The sequence below is a fragment of the Gossypium hirsutum genome, chromosome D04, assembly GCF_007990345.1.
Source record: "Gossypium hirsutum isolate 1008001.06 chromosome D04, Gossypium_hirsutum_v2.1, whole genome shotgun sequence".
Taxonomy (NCBI): Eukaryota; Viridiplantae; Streptophyta; class Magnoliopsida; order Malvales; family Malvaceae; genus Gossypium; species Gossypium hirsutum.
Window position 1 is genome coordinate 18,391,172 of NC_053440.1, and position 27,740 is coordinate 18,418,911.

At 31.0% G+C, this 27,740-nt stretch overlaps 1 protein-coding gene across 2 annotated transcripts; it reads left to right on the top strand.

The window, feature by feature from the left end:
- Nucleotides 1–22,640: 22,640 nt before the first annotated feature.
- On the top strand, nucleotides 22,641–26,089 carry LOC107899444 (protein IQ-DOMAIN 1). Of its 2 annotated transcripts, none has more exons than XM_016825164.2 (6): nucleotides 22,641–22,985; nucleotides 23,216–23,297; nucleotides 23,382–23,681; nucleotides 24,104–24,331; nucleotides 24,837–24,956; nucleotides 25,098–26,089. In XM_016825164.2, the coding sequence occupies exons 2-6, from the start codon at nucleotides 23,229–23,231 to the stop codon at nucleotides 25,803–25,805; spliced, it is 1,425 nt and encodes a 474-aa protein (XP_016680653.1). In that variant the 5' UTR covers nucleotides 22,641–22,985; nucleotides 23,216–23,228; the 3' UTR covers nucleotides 25,806–26,089. The 2 variants fall into 2 exon arrangements, with proteins under 2 accessions (XP_016680653.1, XP_016680654.1); XM_016825165.2 differs by having other exon boundaries at nucleotides 22,685–22,985; nucleotides 23,211–23,297.
- Nucleotides 26,090–27,740: the final 1,651 nt, after the last annotated feature.

Below are 27,740 nucleotides of genomic sequence, written 5' to 3' on the forward strand. Positions count from 1 at the left end.
ACATAATTTTAAAATGTTGACATGACAAGTCAAAAAAATGCTTCTAACAAGAAGTGTTTTTCTAAAAAGTTTTTAAAGATAACATTATTATCTGCCACAGAAAAGATTAGATGGGATGTGTGAATTTTATCTTGGGATTTCTAGGTGTATGGTTAGGGTTTAGGGTTGGGGTTGAGTCATGATTTTAAGAAACATGTCGTGGGAGACGCATTTAGTATTCTCTCTCTAAAAAAGACTTATTTTCTTAAATTTTGAGAAAAATGACTTAAAATCTTAATTAATTTTTGTTTAAAATCGACATATTTGCCTAATTCTCCCTATTTACTTACTTCAATAAATTGAAGTTGTAAAGACCAAAGAACAAAACAACCAACAATGAATATGTTAATGATGAATAAGTTAATATCTAAAAGACAAATAAAAGAAAAGCTAATTTTGTCTTAGCATTTTTTTTTTTACTTTCCATCCATATGCGAAAGTAATTTTCTCTTTCTTATTAAGGGAATCAATTTTTTTATTATTTGCAGGAAAGTGACTCTCAGGGAAAAGGAAAATAAACTAATTTTTTCATATCAAATGCTAGAATCATATTTCAACCAATTAAATTTCTTGGAAAATAATAACTTCCTATCATACCAAGCAGCTTTTTAAGTGATGAGTAACTCTTATTTACTTATCATTTTCTACACTTTTTAATAGAAATATTATATTATTTATGTTTTATTATGGAAAAATTTAAAAGAATAAATTATTGAAAATATTAAATTTCAACTAATTTAAGTTACAAAAATACATGAAATTTGAACTTCAAGTTATATTCCATTAATCAAGTGTTCATCTTCTCTTTGAGTTGAAATTATAATTATATAAAAGAATATGAAATGTAATTTATAAAATAAATATAGCAATTAGTTATAATTATGTGTAAAATGAGACAAAAATAGAGTGTTTTCCCAAGTAGACTTTATTTATTTATTCATAATTTAAAATAAAGAAAAAGAGTCGAAAATATTCCAACACGTGATGCGATTAATGTAATCATCCAAAGCACGCAGATCTCATTATTACTATTTTCCTTTTCCACCTCTACTCGCGAGTGGTAGGTACGAGGACCCACCTATGTGCGTTTACCTTACGAAACAAATATTTCGTTATAAACAGATTTCTGGTAATTTAAATTAAAAATTAAAAATGCAATAATGCAGTTATGAACCGACCAATCCGGTTCATTTAATACCTATGTGCTCATCATTTCAACCAAAACAAACTTTCTTTTCAATCCAAATCTTCATTTTAAATTGGAATTTATACCCAAACCAAATATTTTAGCTTTTGAAAATTTGATTTTTAATAAAATTACCCTCTTTATCTTCCATTAAGGTCTTGTTTAGTATTACTTAAAATAATAATTTTAGCTTAAAAAGTACTTTAAAAAAAATTATGCTAAATAAACTGCTTTTAACTGAAATTTTTTATTTTTAAAAAGGAGAAGCTAAAATTTTTATTTTTTTCCACCAAAAGTACTTTTAGTGCTTAATTACTTTTTCATCTATCCAACAACATGATACTTTCCCTTTTTCTTCTTGGTGCTTAATTACAAATGTGTTAAAATCATTAATTAAAAATAAAAAATTATTATTTAAAATAATACAAATGTGTTAACATCTAATTACAAATATTTAATAATTATACTTAATTATTTAAAATATAGTTTATATATTCTAATTAAATTTTATAAATAATTAATATTTATTGCTTAAAAATATTTAAAATTTATATTTCATATATTAAAATATTAACAAGTTATAATAAATTATTTTTTATATTCTTACTAAAATATAATAATATTAACTAATTTGAAAATTATTTAAATACATATTTATACTTGTTAATACCATATCTAAAATGGACATTTTATTTCTTAAAAGTACTTTTTGACAGCAACGCTAAACATTCAAATTTTAAACCAAACTTTTTAAAAGTATTTCTCAAAAGTACTTTTCCACAATACTTTTTAAAAGCATTTTTCAAAAGTAATATTAGATTGTCCTAAGTCTTCCACTTTACAACAAAATGTTTAAAATTGTCATTTTATCTTCTTGAAAGCACTTTTTAACAACAATAATAAAGACTATCAAAATTTTCAAAAGCACTTTTTAAAATATTTTTTTTCATAGCACTTTTGAACCTCAATGGTAAACTAGTATTAAATGTCAAATTATCCACATCGAGTTCAAATCTTGTAGATAGAAAACTAATATTGAAATACTTATTTCTCTACGTCTAAGGATTAAACCCAATTTGACTTTGAACTTAGTTGAGGCTCAATGTGACTACTAATTAAAATATGTTTTTTTATATCTTTTTATTATGATCTCATTTGAGATTTAATTTTTATATTTTAATTTAAAACAATTTAGTTTCTCTATTTTTATAATGTTATTAATAATTAGTCTATAACGATAATAAAATTAATTATTTTGGTTAAATTAAAAAAAAATCACCCTTTCAACTCATCATGTTGACATGTCTTGACTTATATTAAGTGATGGTTAAATTTTTTGTTAAACACCCATTTAATTTAAGTTTAAACCGTGTGACCCCCATCCCAAACCAAATATTGTATATAAAAAAAAACTCATCATGTTGACATGAATTTTTTTGTTAAGACAAGTACTTTCAAGAAAATTTTATACCATCATTTAAAATTGAATAGATAACGATGTTAATTCTTGGATTAACTAATAACATTATAGAAATAGATTAATCACATTATGTCAAATTAAAATACTTTAAGTTAACAAGTTCAAGTTACACTTACACCTATTCATGGGTCAAGTTATCCGCCCAGGCCCGAAGGCTTGCCCAAAATTTGGGACGGTTTGGATAAAAATATTAGGCCGAAAAATGGGCTTGGGCAAAATAATTAGGCCCGTTTAAAATATGGGTCGGGTTCAAGCTTGAACATTCAAGGTCTGAGCTCGGCCTGACCCATTTTTAATTTTATAACACTTTATATTATGTTATTTTTATATATTATGTAATTTAGAACACATTAATAAAATAAACTTATACTAAATATATAATACTACTATAATGTAAATATTAAAATAATGTTAAGATGACTGTAAAATATATAAATTTATTAAATATTAATATAATATAATATAAATACTTTTTCAAAAAATTAAAAAATAATATGAGCGGGCCTAAAATGGGCTTGGGTTAGTCTTTCGCAAATATGGACAGGTTTGGGCAAAATTTTAAGCCCATATTTTGGGTTGGGTCGAGCTTAGGCAAGCATAATGTATGTTAATATCTTGCTTAGGCCCGGCCCAACTCGAACTAACCCATGAGCACCTTTAGTTACACTATACATAAATGTGTGAGTTTTGTAACGCCTTCAACCCGATCCGATTAACCGGATCTGGATCTTGGGCAGTACCACACAATTATAGACACAAGCCTAACTTACTTTTAACATTTACAGATAATGACAACTTACTTAACTACAAATTTCAAACTAAAATACATGAGTAATACAATGAGTAAATACAAATATAACACGAGGTAATTAAATTACAATGATATCCAAATTGAAACTCTAATTTATTACAGGTACCCCAAATTGAATTTCTAAGGAGTATTATTGTCTTTGAACATGCCGCCAACTTGCTCTGTATGCATAACAGCCTAATGCACCACTCTTAAGGCGTAGCCCTAACATCATCCCTCCTATCTCAAACTCATATCAATTCACTTGTAACAAAATACACACCCATATAAGTTTGTAAGAACTTAGTGAGGAAAACATCATTTACCTGTGTCATTTATGCATATCTTAGCTGGTAACTTATTTAGATAATCATATCGTTCTGAACCTTCAACTTAGTTACTGACGAATACTCTCTCAATTTCTATTCTTATTTATATGTCAAATATCATATCTTGTTTAAAGCTTATTTCTTACCCATAATCTTTGATATGCCACTTACCTTTTTCAATCTGATCTTTCATAAGTCTTTACTCGTTTCCTTTACAGAGGTCTATATGATCGAATCATGATTACTATTGTATATGTAACTTTAAGCCATTGTTTCCTTTACAAGCACATTCCTTCTGATATATAGTTAGAAAAATCATTATTCAGAATACATTTTTTTTACGTTTATCCATCACTTCTTCTATATCTCATCACTTCATTTTTCATAGTCGAGTCATGGTCTTGTATAACACTTTATCGTAACCTATAAAGACACTGCACCTTACTAATATTTCTAACCACACTGAACGCGCCAAAGCAATTTAATATAGAATTTGCCAAGAATCATTCCTTTAGGTTATGCCATTGCGAGCCTCACTAGAATATGCCACAAAGACACTGCTTTTAGATTTCGCCATGTACATCGTTCTTTCAGGTTTTCACCATAAAGGCTATCAAGTTAGAATTTGTTTCACAAGCTATTAATTCATTGTTTGCCACAAGGGCGGTTTTTAAAATTGAGCCACGAAGACGTTTCTTAAGGAGTTTGCCACAAATACATTCCTTTCATATTCCACCACAAAAGTTATCTTTCATATTATACCACAAAGGCTTTTATTGCAGGGTTCACCATAAAGGTGTTCCTTTCATATTGCGCCACATAGGAATTTCTTTCTTGATATGTTTACGAAATGGATTTGCTTAAACTCACATTATGTGAGGTTTGCCCATCATTGTCCCCGGACACGCAGAGAACCCCATTAGGTAATCACCGTCCTTTAGTTCATTCCGAAAGGTGCCAGGACTATGGACTTTTCCTTCAATATTCATATCAGAGATAATGTTTTTAGTCCCAATGGACCCCTTTAGACTCCATCGTGGTGAACAAACACAGACTCTCTTGACAGATCCTTCATGTATTGACACGATTCACCTTCATTTTTAACTCCACAACTTTCTCTTAATAGAGCATATCCATAGCATACATCTAAGACACACATATACAACCAAAACCACTTCTCATATTCCATATCATAACATGCATTCAATCATATAGTTACATGACCATCATACTATACTTTTTTAGCTTCGATTTCACCGTTCAATCAGTTTCTATAGAGATATCTCAGGTGAACAGTATACATGCAAGAGTCGGTGTAGAGACTCACCTAACAACCATGAACATCTTGAACTTTAGATCTAACAAGGAATTGCAACAACCACTGCTTATAAATTAGAAGAACACCATTAAAACTCATTTGTAACCTTTACCATCATCACAAACCTAGATAACCCTTATAGTAAGCCTTAATTCTTCAACTTACTATTCATGCACTCTTACAGACCTACCATTTCATAGCACAACATAAAGAGTCATAAAACTTACCTTGACAAGGAGCAATCATTGATAAAATACGGGATCTCAACTTTAGCTTAGAGAAATGCCTTTGGTTCCTCATGCCTCAAATGACCTTGCCTTAGAAGAAAGAAGAAGAGAACTCCCATTTCCCAAACTTGAATATCTATTATTATAATCTAAGTTCTTATTAGAACTTGACAAATGTCACATCATTACTGAATTGTCTTATCAAATGTCTACAACTTTCGAGAAACCTAATTGAGTATTCCCTTATCTTTTAATTATTCTGGTTCACATTCAGTTGGTTCCTAACTAGCTTACCTTGCAACTTAACTTGCACAGTACCATAGTTAACGGGGCACTGTCCCTAGGGTGAACTCATATTCTCAGTACCAATTTTATTTGGCCGCTGATCTTATTCCAACTAACATAGCCACCTAGCAAGAAACTTTATTAACTTAACCACATAACTGTACACACCCGCTCTATACGCCGAAAGATGCACTTGGGCGAAGCCTACTCCGCCAATCATACTTCCTTAGGACTATGCATCAAACCTTATACCCGCCAGAACCGGGGTGTTACAAGTTCAATGTTTATAATAATTAATTTTATTTTCAAAGCATAAAAAGGAACAAATTCAACCATTAAAAATTGCAACATAGATTAAATTAATTAAAAAAATAGATTTTTTTCTAAGTTTCTTATCTTTCATTTATTTATGAATGATAAAATAGAAAAAAATTAAATTCACTATTATTATATAAAATAATCGTTTAATATTTTATTTATTTTTATTTGAATAATTCAAGTCATAAACTTTATTTAGTCTAATAATAATGATAATAACAATATATAAAAGCATGAATTTGATTTTTTTTTAAAATTTGGCGAGAATATTTTTATTTTTCATCATATTACTATTTTCATATTTTTAAAAAATTTTAAATTAAAATAGAAGTTGTGATAATTATACATTTAAAGATAATTATAATATAATTTACTATTGTTAGTTAAAAATGTTATATACTAATTTTAAAATAGAGTTATTACTTGAATAGAACTCTAAGCATAAAATATAGAAAAAAAAGTTAAACACAATTATTGGCAATTATTAATTAAAAAAGTTGACTAAAAAAGGAGTTAGCTAATTTTATTAATGTAAAATCAAGATATTACTGAATATTATGTTAATTAGTTTTTTTTGAATAATGTTACTTTGCATTAATTACATAAATAAAGTTATATTATATTTTAAATATGTTAAAAATAATTTAATTATGATTCGAAATTTTCTATTATAATATTTGAATTGATAAGTTAATATATTTTTAATTATATTCAATAATTCAAATAAGAAATATTGTTTTACATTAATTACCGCAATTAGGAATACAATATTTAAAAAAAAATGATCAAATATTAAACGCGTAAAATTAAACACAACCATATGGCATTAGTAGCTAGTATATATAAAACTACAGGTTTGGAAAAACTTTTGAACTGATAAGTATACCATTTACTGTTCATTATATTATTGAATTAGCATTAAAATAATATTTTATTAATATATAATTGATTATTATTATATAATAATAAGAGTGATATTAATTAAATTTTAATTTATTGAATATAATTGGATAAATTGAAAATAATAAAAATATACACAGATATTGTATACATTATTAATTATTATATAATAATAACTAAAGTAATCTAATCATGTATGTTGTTTTCTTAAAAAAGAAGAAGTTATTATCACTTATTTAGTGTTATATACAAACTAAACTAAGATTTAGCAAATAAATAAATGCATTAGTGAGTCATTTTCATTTAAGTAGTATTATTTATTGTTTTATTCTCACTTTAGGGAAAACAAGGTTATTCAAAATTTGAATTTTAGATTTATATTTAATTTTTACCTTGTAGAAACTTTTTTATGTTTTTATCTAAGTCGTTTGTTTCTTTTCTTTTATATTTTGCTCGGTAGTAGTGTTAGTTTTTAAGCTAGTTACTGTCTGTCTTTTTCTCCTTTCCATTAATTTTTTTTTCTTTTTTCTTGTCTTTTACTTCACGTGCTTCTCTCTTTTCAGTTTGTAAATCTATTTTGTGGATATCTTTGCTTGTTTCACAAGTTGTGATGGACAAATTACGATACCTGTCGTCATTGAAATTTCACCAACCAACAATAGTTTCTCTTTAAAAGTATGTGACTCTTTGTTGGCTTCTTAATCTATTTTGTTTTGAGAGTATTTAAGAATAATAAATTATTTCACGAGTCGGTTTGGACTTTATTGTTTTAATTATATATATATTTGTTTGTTTTCCATTGTTTAAAAAGTTTACTTTTATAAATTTTTGTCTGCTCTTGTAGCACATTTCTTAGTCTTACTCATGCATGTAGTCTTTGCTTTTGCAAGTGATTTTAGAGATTGTTTTGTCACCGTCTTATCCAGTTTGGTGGATGCTCGGTTCTTTTGTCAATTTTTACTCGCCACTTTGGGCCATTCAGGGTTGATTTCTTTATTGTATTAACTATATGCAATCACTTTAAATAGTTATGCTAGAGTTGTGATAAAGTCAATTATCAACGTACCATAATGTTCAACTGATGTTAAAGCTAAAGCCTTTGTTGTGGTGATAGAACTTATACTTCACTACCTACTACGTGTGTTTTTCTTTTCAAATTGTATGATACTATTCTTGAAATGAATTAATGAATTTTCATTTTAAAATAAACTTTTATCTTAATTTCACCAGAAATTTATTAGCAGTTCATAGCTATTTATTCAATTTTCGACATGACTTTTTTATTCTTTCGAAATAAATTTGGTGAAATGCTGATCCATCAACATGAAAATGATAGATGATTGTTTATTTCTAAAGTTATTGCTTATTAAATAAGACATTTTCAGTTTTTGTTCTTAGTTCGTTAAACCCCTTTTTCTTTTCAATTCACCAAAAATATTGAAATTAAACTACTGTTGTTAACTTATTATTACTTTAAGTGTCATAATTTTATTGATTAATCATTATCTATATTTCTTCACTTCTACGTCAAAAATAATATGACTATTTATTTAAATTATTCTTTTAAAACTACAAATAGAGTAGTAAAATTAACATAAAATCAAACTTGATCACGAAAAGTCTACAAAAGGTCTTCAATGAATTGATATTGTTCTTGTTGGGGTTGCCTTTTAACTCTGCCAAGAGCTCGATGCTTGAAGTAACAACAGGTTCACAGAATAAGAGCGCCTTGTCAGGTGTCTGATAAGACGAACTATGCATGTTACGTAGGATTTTGGTTGGAATCGAACCCATACGCTATCGCATATATGACATTACTGGAGAAGAATTATTAGACTCCTGATGAGGTGTTCTCGCTTTGTGAACTCATCGCTTCCTTTGACTACCTCTTCAAACACTTTGGCTCTCAGTAGAATTGACAGACAAAACCCCTTATCAAGTACAATAACAACCCGTTGAAGGATCCATTAGTTTCCGACGAATGACACTTCACGAACTTCTCCAAATAGAGTTGGGCCCCCTCAATAAATTGATGTAATGAGTGTGGACAATATAACTTACTCTAGCTTAGGTATCCCTACTGCTAAAAAAGAACCAAGACAGAATACACAACCCCTGCCTCATCCAAACAACCCAAGACCACCCTGGTCATCCCATTAGCAACCATAACCTCAAGCTTAGGTAAGGCACCATTATGATCCATACAATTCCTATAATAATCTATATTATTCTTATTAATCACTTGCACATAGCACCCGCCACCTAGATATTACACCGCTTACCCAAATCAACAACCTTATCCACTTTTTCCCATGCCTATCCCTACTTCACTCCTAGGGAACAAACCTCTCAAAACCCTAACATCACCTCACAACAATTCATGAAAATGCAAGAAAAGATGAAAATCCTTGAAAAACAGCTCCTAAATAACAATAATTATACCACCAACAATAGGAAGTGAATATATGCAATAAAAAAATATATTAAAGAGTTGCGAGCAAACCAAAACTCTTAACCACGAGCCCTCAAATAGGAGTACAACACAAGGAAATTGCTTAATCTTTTTCTCATACACAAGGAACCTAATTACACACCAATCATATCAATTTGAATCGAGTAAAACTCGATTTAATTCAGAAAAAAAATTTAAAAATTTCGAATTAATTGAATCGAGTCAACTTAAATAAGTAATTCGAGTTTCGTGCAGCCGAATTTTACAATTCGAATAATTCAAATAATTTGACTAGCAGATTGGTGTAAATATCTCTTTAGTCCCTGTTAATTTTGAAAATTAGTAAATTAGTCTCTCTCACAACAAAAATTACAAAAAGAAATTCTAAATAATCTTAAAAAATTCAAAATGTTTATAAAAAATTCAAAATTTATATTTTTAAAAAATAATAAAATTTTCAAATAAAATCTAAATAATATATAAAGAAATTTAAAAAAAAATTAAAATAATAATTTTGGAGACCTAAATAAGTTAATTAATGATTTAAATTTATCATACTAAAGTATCTTATTTTTATTATTATTTTACTTTGAAAAAGTTTTCAAATATATATGGTTTTAAATTTATGTGCTCTAACATGAAATTAATTATACTGTAACAAGATTAGTTATACTATTACAAGATTTCATTTCACTCGACTCAATTCGAAAAATTTCAAATCGAGTTGGATAATAAAATAGAACTCGTCAACTTAATTAACTCAAATTTTTTTTACTCAATTCAACTTAACTTAATCCAACACTCACCCCTAATATCAACCACATACACTGAACCCCTCAGCAATGGGTTGATCTCTTTGAGGACCAAATCCAATACTTAAGGAAAGAATTGGAGTCTTTTCAGAAGTCAATATTAACATATATGGAGTGGGATTACTCCAATGAACATTTGGCCCTAAAAATAGTAACGGAATACATGTCTCAAGCCTTCAATTACCTAAGGAGACATAACATGGTCAAAAGGACCTCAAGACCATATTTTCCAATACAACAATTACGTGAATATTCTAAGTATTTAGTTACACAAATATAAAATAAATACTAAACAATATATTATTAGTGAAACTAACATTTTAACAACACGAAAATATTATTAATAACAAAATTATAATAATATAATTGAAAACATAACATATTTATAAATAGTGTTATAAACAATAAATTAAAACTTTATATAATCATTTGTCAAAAAATTAAGGTTTAAATAAAATTAGGGTTTTTTATCTGCTACATATAAGGGTAAATGGTATTTAATGGGAGAAGAGGGTGGGGTGGTGTAACACCCTATACCTGACTCGATGACCAGGTTTGAGCTACGGGATGTCACATTTATTTTTGAAGCAACTTGATAAACTAAATTCAAATTCCATTATTAAACACTTAAATACAAATATAACATGCTTAAAACACGATATATGATCATTTTCAGGCTATATACGAGCTTTAGAAAGCTCAATACTATCCCAGGGTTGAACTAAGACTAAATTGCAACGTTTTCAAAACTTCCCTAGTTGGTGTCATGCCTTCCATGGTTGGGTGTTGTGACATTGAAGGTAGTATATAAGCTTCCCAACTTGAGGACCAAATTGTAAAATTTTCAAAATAAAACAGAGCCAACGTTGTGAAACCAAATAGGGGATGTCACGACTAGTGTCGTGACATTTAGGGTGTGAAATCACGACATCCTCGGCAATCCACTAACTTCTAATTTTATACAATTCCAAACTAACATATGGCAAATCATGGTTGCCCTCAAGGCCTCAAATGACCATTTAACATATACACAACCTATTTAGCATACAATTTCCAAAACATCAACATTGTTCATGCATAACCATTAACTATTTCATTCATTTACAATATCATTACTCAAACTGACCATTTGCAACTTAATAACTTTTCCAACCTTACGTACATGCCACTAAGTCAAAATGAAAAAGCTATACAAACTCTTTTGAGTTGAGAATTACTGACTGGATGTTGAATCAAGACTTAGGACTTCGAGGATCACCTATACATGCACACAGAATAAACAAATCGTAGGCTAAAAGATAAATCTTAGTGCTACTTTTATGATACAAATTAATCTAATAAAAGAATTAACCATATAAACAATCAATTCATATTCCATAATCAAACAAGTTACAAGTCATTCATGTCAATGCCAAACTTATACCAAGTTTACATTTAGCTAAAGTTGTATACAAATATTATTCTTATATTGTAATAACATATCATAATCAATTTTTCCCGTTTCACCTTATCTATTCACCCCTTTTTAGTTGAAATTTCTCGAAACACTTGATTTGTTTCATTATCACATCAAACATATAATCTTAATTAACAATCCAACATGACTACGTTAGAAGATTCATTCAATCCACAACATAATTTCCTACATCATGAACCAATATATATCACTGACCGCATGTGTGTGTGTGCAAAAAATAAATAGTTTTATCAAACAATTTAAAAGTGCGGTTTTAACTGCAAGCGTACATTGTTAGTTGTAATATTTTTAGTGTCAATGGGGCACCCGAATATCCCAAGGATCGAACCCAAAGGATTTCCAAATTAGGTATTATCAAGTTAATTGCACGTTAAGCAATTACTAATCTAATAGAGTTGGAAATTATTAGTGCAAGTCCAAATAAAATACAATTTGAACTATACTTAAATTAACAAATAAAAATACTATACTAACTTTCTTCCTTTTTACTAGAAAAAATGCAAGTGGATTGAAATGATGGTTGAATGATTCATGGATTACTAACTAAGCTAATAAACCTATGATAAATATATATTGTTTGCTACTCTTAACTAGGAATCTCCTTTCGGTATCATTCTAAACTAAAAGATACCACCTAAGCTCTCCTCTTAGTTTCACTTAGGCAAATAGATCTCCTCTTGGTCTCACTATTCGACACAAGTGTATCAAAGTCCTACACGATAGACTCTCCTTTCGGTCTCATCTATCTAAATCTTCTACTAGAAGCGTCAATTCTAGTATAATATGTAATTTAATACACTAGAACAAACCACCAATAAATGCATAAATCATAACTTAGCTAAGTATCTCACTCATCAATCAACCAATAAAACAACTCAAAACATGATTAAACTTGAGTTCCACACAAGCATTTTAACAAACACATTATAGGCATAAAATATAAAAGATAAGGGTTGAAAAAATTCTCATTAATAGATAAACATCTGATGAAGCACAAGAGTCTGACCATCTTCATTTACAATATCTTTAACAATAAGGAAGAAAGAAAAAAACAACAAAGAAAATTTATTCTAAAAAGAAAAGAGAAAAACCTAAACTAAAAAATGAAAAGAAAAACCCTAAAATTATGAAAACTAAGGAAAAATGTCTAGCCACCAAATCTCTTATCTAAAAACTTATAAAGTGGTATTTATAGGCATCCTAAATTTAACCATTATGCCCTTAGACGCTATATTTTGATTGGTGTTGGACAAAAACTACCCCGACGGTCATTTTTTTCCTCGTCAAATAGGGATATCGCTATATCCATAGTAGTCTCAAAATGGGGTTTGCCTTGGATGTTGGGTATTGCGATACCAATGCAAGTGGTCTCCATTCTCTTTATTGCAAGACTATTAAGAGTATTTTGGCTTTCATGCTTCGATATCGCGATAACCCTCTTCTAGACAATGTTTTTGCTCATGTTCGGGCCACTGTTGACTTCCTAAAACACTCAATCAAATTGTTAGGTTTCCCATGGCACAATCGGCCAATTTGGGTCTTAAAATAGTATAAAACTCACAAAAAAATTTATTAACAAAAAAACTAAAAATTGATAAATTAAATAAAAGATGCTTAAATTGCTTTAGAATAAGCTCTTTAAGTGTAATAAAGAGCCTTGATGCATCAAATTACCGCAGGTTAAACTCCCCCACACTTAAATTTTTGCTTCTCCTCAAGTAAACACCTAAGAAACATGCATAAAAGAGGACCCTTGAACAATGAACAAATTTGACAATCAATTAATGGGTATGTACAGTGTAATAAATTCTTCTGCTATACAACTTAAGAATGAAACACTGCAAATTCACACATTTGGAAGCAAATCATTTTATTTCACAAAGTTACAGGATAAACAAATATAGAGGTAATCTATCAATACAATAAGGTATGCAAATATGATGCATTTATACATGAAAGAATTTAACTTATTTATTCTTACTAAGTTCCACAAGTTTCGATTTTACAAACATTAATGCTAATGTCACATAGAGCTTTTTGGCTTATAACGTTCTGAGGCTAGGATTGATATGAATTCAAAGAAAATGTCAACTCAAAATGGTTCAAGAACCATGAACAGTATAACACATGACATTGGTCCCATTTCCCCCATATATAATCATTAAACCCTGCGCCTTATTTCTCCTTCTCTCCAATAATGCAGAAGATATGGTTCAATAATAGCTAGTATAAACAACTTAGTGAGTACTTGCACCCTATGACAGTGAAAATCTAATTTTATGCTCCTTAATTGATTTCTCATTTTGAGCATATTTTTCAAAAAAAAAAATTCTTTTAGCCCTAACCATGCTTTTATTCATTCAATTTACTTTTGTTCACTCATATTTTTCATTCTAAGCACATATTTGTAAAAGTCTATACATGTCATATCAAACCATCTCTTCACTATTCACTCAATTCATTTTAAAGGCCTCCAAAATGTTTCTACCTAACCCTGAATGTTTGTGGTCTAACATAAATTCTATAGTGCAAATCCAAATTAGGGACCGTGAAGAGTTGAGTTTTTAAAATTTTGGCTCGAGGTCTAGAAAAAAAAGTAGGTTCATCAAGAAGGAATAATTAAAGGCTCAAATCACGGTACTAAGGATAATGTAGCATAATAATTGGTCATTTAGACTCTAGGCTAATAAACAATGCCTTAGGTCATCCCTTAACAATTCAATGAATATAAAACCAAAGCATGCTTTTACTTATTTCCAAGAATAATGTTGAATTCTAATACATGCATGTACACATTTATCTACACACTTATTGATCATTTGGAAAAAAAATTCACACCTTTTTAACTACCCCTCTCTATTAGGCAATGTAACTAATTGAACTAAACAATTTTCTTATAAAGAATAGAATTCATCGAGCATCATTCAAAATTTGTACAACTAAAAAAATCTATTACACAAAAACATACAACAAATCACCAATGGTAAATCAAATCATGTTCAAGTACCATGTAATAACTAAAATAGAAAGATAAAATAAACACACAACCATAAAAAATTGACTAAGCATGCAATTTTTCTATGAATGCCCCCACGCTTAAGTTACACATTGTCCTCAATGTGTCCCAACTAAAGATAAAGTTTAAGGAGATTCCCCTTATCTAATGTAACTGTAAAAAAATGTTGGAGTAGTCCTCAAACTTTATTAAAGCTCTTAATGTTGTGTAGCTCTCGGTTGGTCAACCTACATAGAAAAACGAACACACCAAAAAAATATGAAATAATAAAAAAAACTAGAAAAAATAAAACTTATCAAGTTTCTGGTGATCCGTATCCCCTACATAAAAGAACTTCCAAGAGGTCCTTGACATCTTGAATCGTCGTTTGTTCTTCATGACTAGAATCAGGACCCCTTGGAATTTGAGCACATTTTTAATGTCTTATTTTTTACCTTCTAAACAGCCACATCATGAGTCACTTTTTTCTAAAGCCTAACCAACTCCAAAATTAATTTTGGGGTACTATAACTTTGGTCAACATGAACTCAATATGATATAAAGTCGTGTCACCTCGAATCGTAGTTCTCTCATGAGTTGTGTAAGCTTCAGATTCTTGTTTCCAAGGTTATAAGCAGCCTAAAAACTAGCAAAATTCTTGGACAAGCTTTTGAACACAATATTTATTTGGGTGTTCTGGTCCAAATTATTCTCATTGTCCGTGGCCTCGACATTTAACCCATAAGAGTGATCATATGGTCTTTGACCGAAGTGTCGGGCTTTTGCTGGGCATTCATCAAACTAGTTATTGCAGACTGTCGAGCTAAGGTAGTTTCACCTCCAAACATGTCTTCTAGCTTATCTAGAATTTCTTTAGCAATATTACAACTCTCCAGTTGCTTATGCAAAGTGTTGGTCACGCTTGGCAGTATATAGCAATGAGTTATCTCATCAGAATCTTCCCAGCGTCTTCTAGCCTCAATTTAAGTGGCTGGAGGACACTTAGTATCAAGAACTGTTTTAAGTTTCTCACAACTCAAGACAATTATTAGGTTCCTTTTCCATTCCTTATAGTTATTTCCATTTAGTTTTTTTTTAGTGAGTATGTTCAATAAAGGAGTAGGTATCATTTTTGAACTGAAAATAAAATGTTTGAAAAAAACATTTGCAACATCACGATATGCATTAAAATGATGCATGCATTTTACATTAAACCTTGAAAAACATTTCTAAGTCATTGTAACGATAATTCCCATACTCATTGAATCAAGCCACCATAGAGTGATCATAATCAACTAATAAGAACATGGATTTCCATCCAATTACTACATGAACCTAATTCCTTAGGCATTCACATGTGGAACATAGTCTAGTGAAAAAATAAAAATAGATCCATGTACGAGGAACGAATCGAGTTAAAATAGGGTTGAAAATATACCTTTTAAAAATGAAAATGAAAATGAAAATGAAAAATAATATTGTTGGTTGATATCTGATAACTCTTGAAAAGAGTTATATTTCATGCCTTTAGACCTAGCCAATTGCTTGTACTTAACTACATTTTGTTGAATTTTAGGATATTTTAGTTAGCAATTTTAATATTACATTAGGACTTGGAATGTGTTGGAATTAGATGCTTTTAATCGCTTGCGGTGGAGTTTTTTGTGTGGCAGGAACATGTTTTGGAACAAGGAAATAAAGGTGTGAAGTTTTGTCAGGGCAAAGTGCAGACAGTTTGCCAGCATGGATGTCGTGGCAATACTGGGAAGACCAAGTCAATATTTTATGCGCAACAGTCCCAGTTCAAATTCAAATTCAAACTTGTATTAGATAAATCCCCTTAAAAGAGGAGAATATAAGCACGAGCTGGTAGCCAACCCTAGCCTAATCTATCTATAAAAACTGATGAAGGGGACCTCACAAAAGGAAGAAAAAAAAAAGTGGGAGAGATCCTTAGGCGTGAATAAGGGTTCGGCTACCCAAAGGACAAAAAATCGAAGGCAGCCCTTCTTAGACATCATAGGACGCTATGTTGTCAAAGTGTAGACTGGGCAAGTGAAAGCTGCTTCCCAAAGTTCTTCCATTACTTCCATTAGTATTCCTTCAAAAGATTGAATTGAAGTAGTTGAACGCAATGTCAGATAATATTTTGGTTTGGAATTTTACTTCCCATCCCATAAGTTAAATCTCATAGGGTTGGGATTACTTTCAATGAAACCTTAGCTATTTTTATGGATGCAGTATATATCTAATTTATTTTACTATTTCATTTTATTGTTCTTATTTCTTAATTAAAATGCAATGATCTCTAGACAAAGAAGGTTGTTCACATGCTATAAACTAATTCTAATTCCGAAAGGGTTGGATTGGTTGGATTAACATTGAATGAAATGAGCAAGTATTCGATAGACACTTGTATTCGACTCTAGGCATAGAGTCATAATCAAACATAAGGAACCCATGCAAGATATCTAAAAAGCCTATAGGCACGACCAAGGTAACTTGATGTTTTGTCCTCACGAGAGGCAACCATTTTAGAACTCTTCTGTACAGTAAAGTAAATACGATTTTACCAAGGCATTATTGATAGTATGGGTCGATTATCTCGACCTTTCAAAGCAACATCACTCTATCCTTAGTCTTTGTCGTAGTATCTTTGTCACAACATATTTAGTTGTTTATTTCTTTGTTTACATTCTATTCGGATAATCACTCTTATTATTGCCATTACATTTCTGCTTCACTTTTGCCATAACATCTTATTCATCAGTCTTGCCATATCATTAACTAGAGTATAATAACTTGACCCCTTTTGTGCCTCAACTTGATACTCGTGAGAACGATACTCACTCATCACTTTATTACTTGATTCGACGTGTATACTTGCACAAATCACACATCATTTTACACGCGAAAATATCCTTTTCCTAATGTCAATCCTAGCCGCAACATAGTCCACCCAGTCAATTACAAACAAAAAACTCTTCTGAACTTTTTAGAGAGTATCCAAACTTTTGGATGCTAAAACTAGTTTGATTTTCTTAGTCACCCCTTCATAATCTAGGATTGTATTCCTTTAATAATATCATGTATATTAAATACGGAATAATTTCATTTTACTTTTTAGAGAAAATCATGGAAGATATTGAAATTATATTCTTTTCAAAAGAATACTAAATTTCATAAATATTAACTCTGGAAAGAAGTTGTGAATCATAACCGCCAGTTGTGAATCATAACCACCAGTTATGAATCGTATTCGTTAGGTAACACTGCCTGCCAAGCGATACTATTCTCTAAACGATGTTGTCCCATGGGCGATACTATCTGTCGGGTGTTACTGTCCGCCAGGCGAAACTATTCGCCTCATGGTACTCATCCACCAACGATAAGAATCTGCCATTGTTGCATGTAGGAAGGTTTGCGCCCGTTCTATTGGCATGAAGTCTATTCGCTTTAACCATAGGGTGTAACCCTATAGGTTCTTGTAACGTTGGTAGTAATACTAGAACATTTCTAACGTTACAATAAATAAGTGGCATCTAGCAATGCGTCATTGCTACCCAGGTTACAATAAGTCGTGATTTGACATAAACTTTTCATGATAAACATTTCATGTATTATATCCTTTTATCCTTTATATCTAGATTGGACACAAGTCATGGTTTAGTCATACTTGTATAGTTCAATATCATATTTCTTGATATTCTGAATAGACTATAATAAACAAATAAGTGTGATATCTCATATTAACTTATTTGAGCATGATTATGCATTTCTAATCTTAATTTATCAAGTAGCCCAAGATATTACTCCTATTATGTCAGAGGGGTAAATCTTATGTTGATCAATCATTTCCCACTAAATAGATTGTGGTATATCCAACATTAGTCTTTATAGTTCAACTTGTTACGATAGATGTTTGACTATATCAAAATATACAACTCATGATGTTGGGACAATGATAATCCAAGAAACATACTCATGGTCGGTCAGTCTAGTATGTTGTTCTCTAACACATACTCAAGTATTGATTTTGACATCCCTTTGTTAATGGCAACACTTTGTCATCATTCAACTACACATTAGTTTCAAAGCATTATTAATGTCCAAGCTGACAATAATACTTGACTAAGAACCTTTTAAGTATAATCATATTATTCTTAGGACTTTATTATTTTTTTAGTTTGTTTATATACACATAAAAAGAAACTAAAATAACAATGGCATTGCCTTATATTAATAAACAAGGTAAAATAGGTATGTAATTACAACCATCTCATGATTAGTCTTTGGGCATGCTCAAACATAACACCATTTCAATCATGATTCAATTCAAATAACATTTATCATGTTCATATTTTATATTCTCTATTACCTAGACTTGGGCTTAGGACAGATACACGGATCATTCAACCAATAAACCAGTTAGGAAAATTGGCACACAAATTGCATACTGGCGCATAAGCGCATCCTGACACACGAAGTGCATACTGGAGCAATTCAAAGACGCAATTCATTTTTGGTTTCAACGAGCTAGTGGAGGGACCGGTTGGACATATGTAATTAGGGCTCAAATAATTTATAATTTAGTTTTAATTTTTCACCTATTAATTATAAACTCATTTAATCATGAAGTCATTCCATTATAGTATCGTGATTGAGCTCTCTCTAACGACATACCATTACGAAAGCAACTATTTAGTGCTTGTCCAATGACCTTGTCATAAGTGTGTTACCCTAATATTATATCATTGATCTCTTTGGGATAATATCCGTTCTCCCAATATGATCCTATTTTATCTTATGGTAACTATTACATCTTCCTTCATGAAAATTCAATCACTATCAAATAGTTATCAAGTTATCCATCACAAAGACAAATGACCTATTGCCATGTTTAATACCTATGAGAGGATATCATTTACTCATGTCTTGGGTTATGAATTCCATTTTTGTGAAAGACACTACAAATTGTAGAAGTCATACACCCAACGTACCAGCTTTCGATTCTTTATCTATTCAAACTCAGGCTTTTACTTACATCAAAGTGTATGAGTCACGCATACATAGTTCGCCATCCACTAAGGAATTAGATATGCCACAATATATGTCACAAGTGAATAAATCCATAAACGAATGCAAGATCTTTTCTACTTGGGTCTAGTCTGATGTATTGTCAGTCCAGTTAACCACACCTATATCTTTATCTTCTGGGAGTCATCCGCTCTGATGTCCAAGACAAAGCATCTCCCCAATTGGACTTGATAGATAACATATTAGTTAAATATTAATCAGTCCAGTTAGTCCGGTTTGCTCATTTTCAATTAGACTAAGGATATGTTTAGGTTCATCTACTAATACAAGTTGTCTTTCTGTATTATGATCCGGCCACGTAATAGTGCTAAATATTAGTTAAACAATAGACAACCAGTGAGCAACATTTACTTCCATTTTGCTTTGCGTGCAAAAAACCATGTGAGAATAATATACAAAATATTAAAGTAATTCATGAATAGTTTTATTAACCAATTTGTTCAAAAAATTACAAGTATACTTAGACGAAAATACTACACTTAAGGCACCAGATCCAACAATATATCGATTCATCAGACATTTTCAACTATAAAACAAAAGAATTTACAATCAACGTTTAAATCCCGACTCAAACTTGACTCAACTATGACATGTACTTTTAGACTAAATTACAGGCTCAATTTAGTAAAAACCAGCTAAACCTATAACTTTGATCACTAAATGTAACACCCTATACTCGACTTGGTCATCGGGTCCGAGCTACGAGATGTCACATTCGTTTCTCAAACAACTACTGTCAACTAAATTCAAATTCCATTATTAAACACTTAGATACAAGTATTACATGTTTAAAACACGATATATGATATTTTCGAGCCATATACGAGCTTATAAAAGCTCAATACTATCCCAGGTCGAACTAGGACTAAACGAAAACGTTTTCAAAACTTCTCTATTTAGTGTCGTGACTTCCATGGTCAGGGGTCGCGACATTGAAGGCAGTACATAAGCTTTCCAACCTAAGGACCAAATTGTAAAGTTTTCAAAATAAAACAGAACCAACGTCGCGCCACCAAACAAGGGACGTTGTGATGAGGAGGGCTAGTGTCGCGACTTCAGGGTGTGAAGTCGCAACAAAAGCCAGGGAAATTTTGAAAACATTGCATTTTAGTCCTGATTCGACCCCGGGATAGTATTGAGCTTTCGCAAGCATGTATATGGCCCAAAAATGATCATATATAATGTTTTAGGCATGTAATACTCGTATCTAATTGTTTAATAATGGAATTTGAATTTAGTTTATCGTAGTTGTTTCGACAACGGATGTGACAACTCGTAGCTCAAACCTAACGATCGGGTTAGGTATGGGGTGTTAAAGGTGGGAACAAATGTGACTCTAAGGGTGTCAGGGGCCTTTCCCTTCAAATAAAAAATTGATATTTAAGTTCCCTATAAAATAATTAAATTAAAAGATAATTTATGGAAAAATTGTACTTTTGGCCCTCAAAAATGAAGAAAATGATGTTTTATTCCTTAAAAAATGATGAAACCATAAATCAATAGATTATAAAATTTATTATTCAATTCTAACCTCCTAAAAAGTTCCTAGATTTGCCCCTGAGTGTGAAACCCTTTTTCTCAATCTAAAAGGGTCTGGTTAGGGTCTCATTAATAGGGATGACAACGGAGTAGAACAAGGGTGGATGTTGTCAAATCTATTACCATTCTATTGTTGGCATCATTTACCCCACCACCTGCCCCACTCCATTATGAACGTGTAACATTAAAAATCTCTATAGACGTTGGATGCATCCATCCTCACATCGTACCATCTTGATTCGATTTAATTTTTACTAGTTATTTTTAATCTTTTTAAAAGGCAAGTAAATATTTAAAGATAATTCTTCAAAAAGAATGTCTAAACATAAAACATATGAGTTTTCTATATCACATTTCTATATTTTTACTCTTTTACTAATTATATACACAAAGGTAAAATAACAATTTTGTATAGTGGAGTGGGACGGGATGAGCCAATTAATTACCATAATCATTACACCCATTGTCAAAAGAAAGTCCAACTTGTTCTGCATCCATTTTAAATAAAAAAAAATCTCTCCATTCAAAATAGAATGGTTCGAAATCTATTGAACGGTTTAGATTTTTTTATCCCTACTCGTCGAGAAAAAAGTTCTCTAACGCCTTGGGAGTTAAATCGCCAATGTTTATCTATGACGATTCAAGGATAAATCGAAATAACACTGTTCATTTCATACTATTTCAATAAATAATTCATAGAATATATTATTATTTTTTTATTTGTATTATTTACAAAAAAAACCAAATAATAATAACAGGAATAACAACAACAATAAGGGTAAACTACACTTGTAGTTACTCAATTATTGGTAAATATTTTTTTGGTTACTCAACTATTAAATTTTTTTTTATCACCGAATGTTAAATGACTAATGAGAAGATGACGTGACAACTTTTAAAATTGGTAAATAGCAAATTTAACCATCGACATTTATGCATTGTATCAATTTAGTTTTGATTCTAAAAATAAAATCTTTAACGTCTACACATAGTGATTTGTTTTTTTTTCAATTTTTTATTTTTGTTTGTGACCCTTTCACCTAAAAATCTAAAAAAGAAAATCTATCAACTAATTTTAGTCGAAAATATATCAAAAATGAAAATACCAAATTCAAGATAATATTTTTCATCTTTTTTTTTCATTCTTTTAAAATTAACCATCAATGTCTCAAATAAAAAAAATTACAAAAAAAATCTAATTATAAAATGTGTAAATATTGAGGATAATTTTTTATAGAATTAAGACTAAATTAACGCAATGTATAAATATTAAAGTTAAATTTTAAAAAATGTGAAATTATATTTGTGGTAGTAAAAACGGATGACTAAAGAATTTTGGAATAATGGAATGACTAAATAAGTTAAATGGAATCTGACGAGTAACGCTAATAATGACAAGAATAATAGTAAGACAACTTTTTGTAGTGTACTTGCTTGGTGTTGCCGCAGCAGTTATGTTTTGTTGCTTGTTTTGATTAATTTATTTTAAAGTGGTCTAGGGGACATGCTGGGTCCCAACTTTTCTTAGTTATCCTCTGCAAATGCCAACCTGTTCTTTTATTATTATTTTCCGCCATTTTTGCTCTCTTTCAAGCTTTATTTTTTGCCTAGATCCACTTCTCTCTCTTCGATTTTTAATTACTGCATTTTTGTTTTAGTACACAACAAGAACAACTAAGAGATAGAATGTGACTTATCAATCTTTTAACTGAGATCTGTGAGAATTTTTCTATGTACCAAGGTATTGTAAATTTTCAGTAGTTTCCTGGGTACATTTTTGTTTTCATTTTGAACGTATTTATTGAGTTTTTGTCTTAATAAAACTGTTCAAATTTGGAAACTTTGATATGGTTTTTTTTTCGTAAAGATCTTCTATTTCTGGAATCTGGGTTGTTCTTCATTTCTCAGATTGAATTCATTTTTCTTTTATAAATATTAATTCTCATTGAATTTCATGTTCTTGAAGAACAGGAATTATTTACAGATGGGAAAAAAAGGTGGCTGGTTTTCTATTGTGAAGAAAGCTTTGAGCCCTGAATCCAAGAAATCTCAGGTTTCAATGATTTAATTCATAATCTAATGGATTTCTTTTTTCGGTTTGGGTTTTCTTAGATTTGTTGTTTTTAATTAATTTCAGCACCAAACTCCAAAGCCAAAGAAAAAATGGTTCGGAAAAAGCAAAGATTTGGGACCTGTGTCTGTGCCTGAAGAAACTGAAGTGATAACTGAAGATGTAAAGTTAAAAGAAGCTGAAAACGAACAAAGCAAACATGCCTACTCTGTGGCTCTTGCAACCGCTGTGGCGGCCGAGGCCGCGGTGGCAGCTGCTCAGGCGGCTGCTGAAGTTGTCCGTCTCACTTCTCAGCCGCGCCGTCTGGGGAAGTCAAAGGAGGAAATAGCTGCTATCAGGATTCAAACAGCATTTCGTGGATATTTGGTATATATATATATATCATTCCTTTTCTTTTCTTTTCTTTTTGCTTAATTTTGATGTTTTATGTTCTTATTTATTACTTAATGAATTCAAACATTTTTGAAGGATCCGAAAATACATTGTGTTCGCCTGTTGTTTATATAAACATATATGTATGAAGTTTTACTGGATTTTCCATTGTTGTCGTCCATGTCGGTGCTATTGCTTGAATTGAACGTTGTTATTGATTTTGAAATGATCGTTGGACATTTTGTTCGTATCGGCCTTTCTTGATGATTACTTGTGGCTAATTATGTTGATGATGATTACGAAAGGTGTTCTTGAGTGATGGTGATGTGTAGTATAATCATAAATTCTCCTGAATCATTTGTTTTGTGAGCGATTAATCATATTCATGCTATGAGTTATGGCATTTGAGTTCTCAGGCTAGGAGGGCACTGCGAGCTTTGAGAGGGTTGGTAAGGTTGAAATCGTTGATCAGAGGGCAATCCGTCAAACGCCAAGCAACTACAACGTTAAGATGCATGCAGACTCTAGCTCGTCTGCAGTCTGAGATTTCTGCAAGGAGGATTAGAATGTCAGAAGAGAACCAGGCTCTTCAGCGCCAGCTTCAACAGAAATGCCAGAAAGAGCTCGAGAAGTTGAGAGCTCCCGTAAGTTCCTCGATTTTAGCACATTTTATGCTTTGAGCTCATGATTTCCTAAATCTTCTTCGACTTTTTGGCTTTCCTTGGACCATTTTTTTATGGATCTTGACCCTATTTGGACTTTACTGTACCTTTTACCAAACTCATAACACAATCTGTCCTCTAGAGTTTTGCATACAAATACTGAATTTCTAGAGGGTTGAGCCCTCATGTTTTTCTTTGAAGTAATTTTCTTCCATTTGATGATCGGTTTTGTTGTATTTTCCACTACCTTTAAAACTCCTTTAGTGAAAGATCCGACCTTCCGGAAAACAATGAAGGTGGTATTATGTATGAAACCTGTCTCATACTGAAAGACTACCTTTCCCAACATTTGGACTTTGTGGAAAACCTTTTAAGGCTGATAGCAGAAGCATTTTACTTATAAGTCCTACTGTTTCTACTATTTAAGCAGAATGTATATGAACGCTGTTGAATCTACGGATTTGTTGTTTAAACGTGTAATTTGCAGATGGGAGAAGACTGGAACGATAGTACACAGTCGAAGGAGCAGATCGAAGCAAGACAACAAAATAAGCAAGAAGCTACTATGAAAAGGGAAAGAGCATTGGCTTATGCATACTGTCACCAGGTATCGGGTTCTACAAACTTTTTGTTTGCAAGAATGTAGATAACTGTGTAATGCTTTTCATATTTACAATCCAAATGTAGAATCATGAATCTAAATTTGTTACAGAGCTAAATGACCCTCGTTTTTCTTTTCTGTTAACAGCGATCGTGGAAGAACTGTTCTAGATCAGTGAATCAAACATTTATGGATCCAAGTAATTCGCACTGGGGTTGGAGTTGGTTAGAGCGATGGATGGCAGCCCGGCCATGGGAAGTCCGAAGCACAACTGATAACAATGACCGTGGCTCAGTCAAGAGTATGGGTGCTCGTTCAATATCTATAAGTGAAATCAGCAGAGCTTATTCTCGAAGAGATCTTAACAATGATAACAAACCAAGTCCAACACCTCAGAAGTCAAGTCGAGTTCCTAGCCACCAGTCTCCATCGACTCCACCTTCAAAGGCACCTTCGATTTCATCGGTTTCTGGTAAAACAAGACTGCCAAGTCCGAGAGGAAGTCAATGGGGAGGGTATGAAGACTCAAGGAGCATACTCAGTACCCGGTCTGATCGTTATAGGAGACATAGCATTGCAGGGTCCTCAATGAGAGACGATGAGAGCCTTACAAGCTCACCTGCAGTTCCGAGTTATATGGCACCAACACAGTCCACAAAGGCCAGGTCCCAAATACCAAGCCCCTTAGGAAGTGGCACACCAGATAGGAGAGTGGCAGGGTCTGCAAAGAAACAGCTTTTGTTCTCAGCGTCCCCAGCCAGTAGTAGGAGACATTCAGAGCCTCCTAAAGTGGACATAAGTGAGGTTAGAAAGAATCAACATGCACCAAGCAATGGAAGGCAAGTGGTTTGGTGAAGAGTGCAACAAAAGTTAGATTGAATAAACAAGGAAGGGTTATTACAACTTGAAGCTCTTGTAGTGTGTTTGTGATTATCTTTTTCTTCCTAGGTTTTATGATTATTAATTATGAAAGGGTTACTTTTTTCTGGGTGAGATTTAGTTTATTGTTTGTGGTTGACAAACATTCTTAAAAATCTTCAAGTTTAGTTTCAATTCATGAAATTTGTAATTATTATGAGTAGACCTAAATGAATTTATGTCCAACTTTGCTCTCATAATCAATACATATAATTAACTTATTTGCTTTGAATTTAATATTTTGCCTATCTTTAAACAATAAACAAAGACTCCAATTTGATATCTTATAATTTATTTTATATAAACTTTGCAATAAAAAAGTTTTTTATATTATTAAAAAATTAAAATAAATTGATTTTTTAAAAAAAAGAGATATTTAAATTATCATATTTATTTTTTATTTAAAACTATTTAAAATTGTTATAAAATAAAGAGAGATGGAGAGAATAAAGAACAAACAAAATATGAAAGCAATAGAGAATGTACTTTATTGATAAAAGGGATTATTACAATATACTTCATCAGAGTCTCTATTTATAGGCATAAGAAGTATAAAAGAAGTAAAGATCTAATTCTAATAACTATTAGAATTTAAAATGCATCAAAACTTTATCTTGATCATGATAAACATCCACTTAATAAAATATTCATAACACTCCCCCTTGAAAGTCCATTGGTAGATAATGTGTCTCGTTAAAACCTTATTAGGAAAAACCCTATGGGATAAAAAACCTAATGAAGAAAAAAGAGTACATAATCTTCTATTACAAGCTATCTTGTTAAAAACATTTACCAGGAAAATCTAATGGAACAAAACATTGGTTAAAGGAAAAGAGTGCAACTTGTTTTTAGACTCCCCCTGATGGCAACATTACATTATATCTTTGAGTCGACGCATTCCAATATTGTGTAGTAGTTTTTCAAATGTTGAAGTTGGCAATGCCTTAGTAAAAAGATCTGCTAAAGTTTCATTAGAACGAATTTGTTGAACATTTATATCACCTCTTTTCTCAAGATCATGGGTGAAGAATAATTTTGGCAAAATATGTTTCATTCTATCACCTTTGATGTAACCATACATGTTGCATTATCTTCATATAAGATAGTTGACATCTTTTCCTATAAAGGCAAATTACATATCTTCTGGATATGTTGGGTCAATAACCTTAGCCAAGCACACTCTCAACTTGCCTCATGCATTGCAATTATTTCTGCATGATTAGAAGAAGCAACAGTTAATGTTTGCTTTGTTGAACGCCATGATATGATAGTACCCCTATATGTAAATAAATATCTTGTTTGAGATCGACTTTTATGTCGATCTGATAAGTATCCAGCATCAGCTTAGACAACTAATAAGGATTTTGAATCATTTGAATAAAATAACCCCATATAAATGGTTCCTCTGAAATATCTAAATATATGTTTAATTCCATTCCAATGTCTATGTGTTGAAGAAGAACTAAATCTTCTTAACAAGTTTACAGTGAAAGCTATATCAGGTCTTGTGTTGTTTACAAGATACATCAATACCCCTATGGCACTTAGATATGGTACTTCAGGACCAATAAACTCTTCATTATTCTTGCAAGGACAAAATTGATCTTTATTCACATCTAACAATCGTACAACCATCGGAGTACTTAACGGGTGTGCTTTATCCATGTAAAATTTTTTTATATCTTTTCCATATAAGTTGATTAATGAACATGAATTTCATCTTTTAAATGTTCGATTTGTAAGCCAAGATAAAAATTTATTTTTCATAAACAACAATTATCACAAAATCTAATCTAAACCTTTTTATAAAGAAACATGGACAAATTGGATCGTTTTTGTAACATTCTTTTAACAAATATTCACTAAGACGAT

What these genes read in the sequence shown, in the direction of transcription:
- LOC107899444 (XM_016825164.2), top strand. Translation starts at nt 23,229, where the DNA reads ATGGGAAAAAAAGGTGGCTGGTTTTCTATTGTGAAGAAAGCTTTGAGC. An exon ending in TCGAGAAGTTGAGAGCTCCC is followed by an intron (nt 24,332 to 24,836) that starts GTAAGTTCCTCG and finishes TGTAATTTGCAG; the next exon opens with ATGGGAGAAGACTGGAACGA. An exon ending in CTTATGCATACTGTCACCAG is followed by an intron (nt 24,957 to 25,097) that starts GTATCGGGTTCT and finishes TTCTGTTAACAG; the next exon opens with CGATCGTGGAAGAACTGTTC.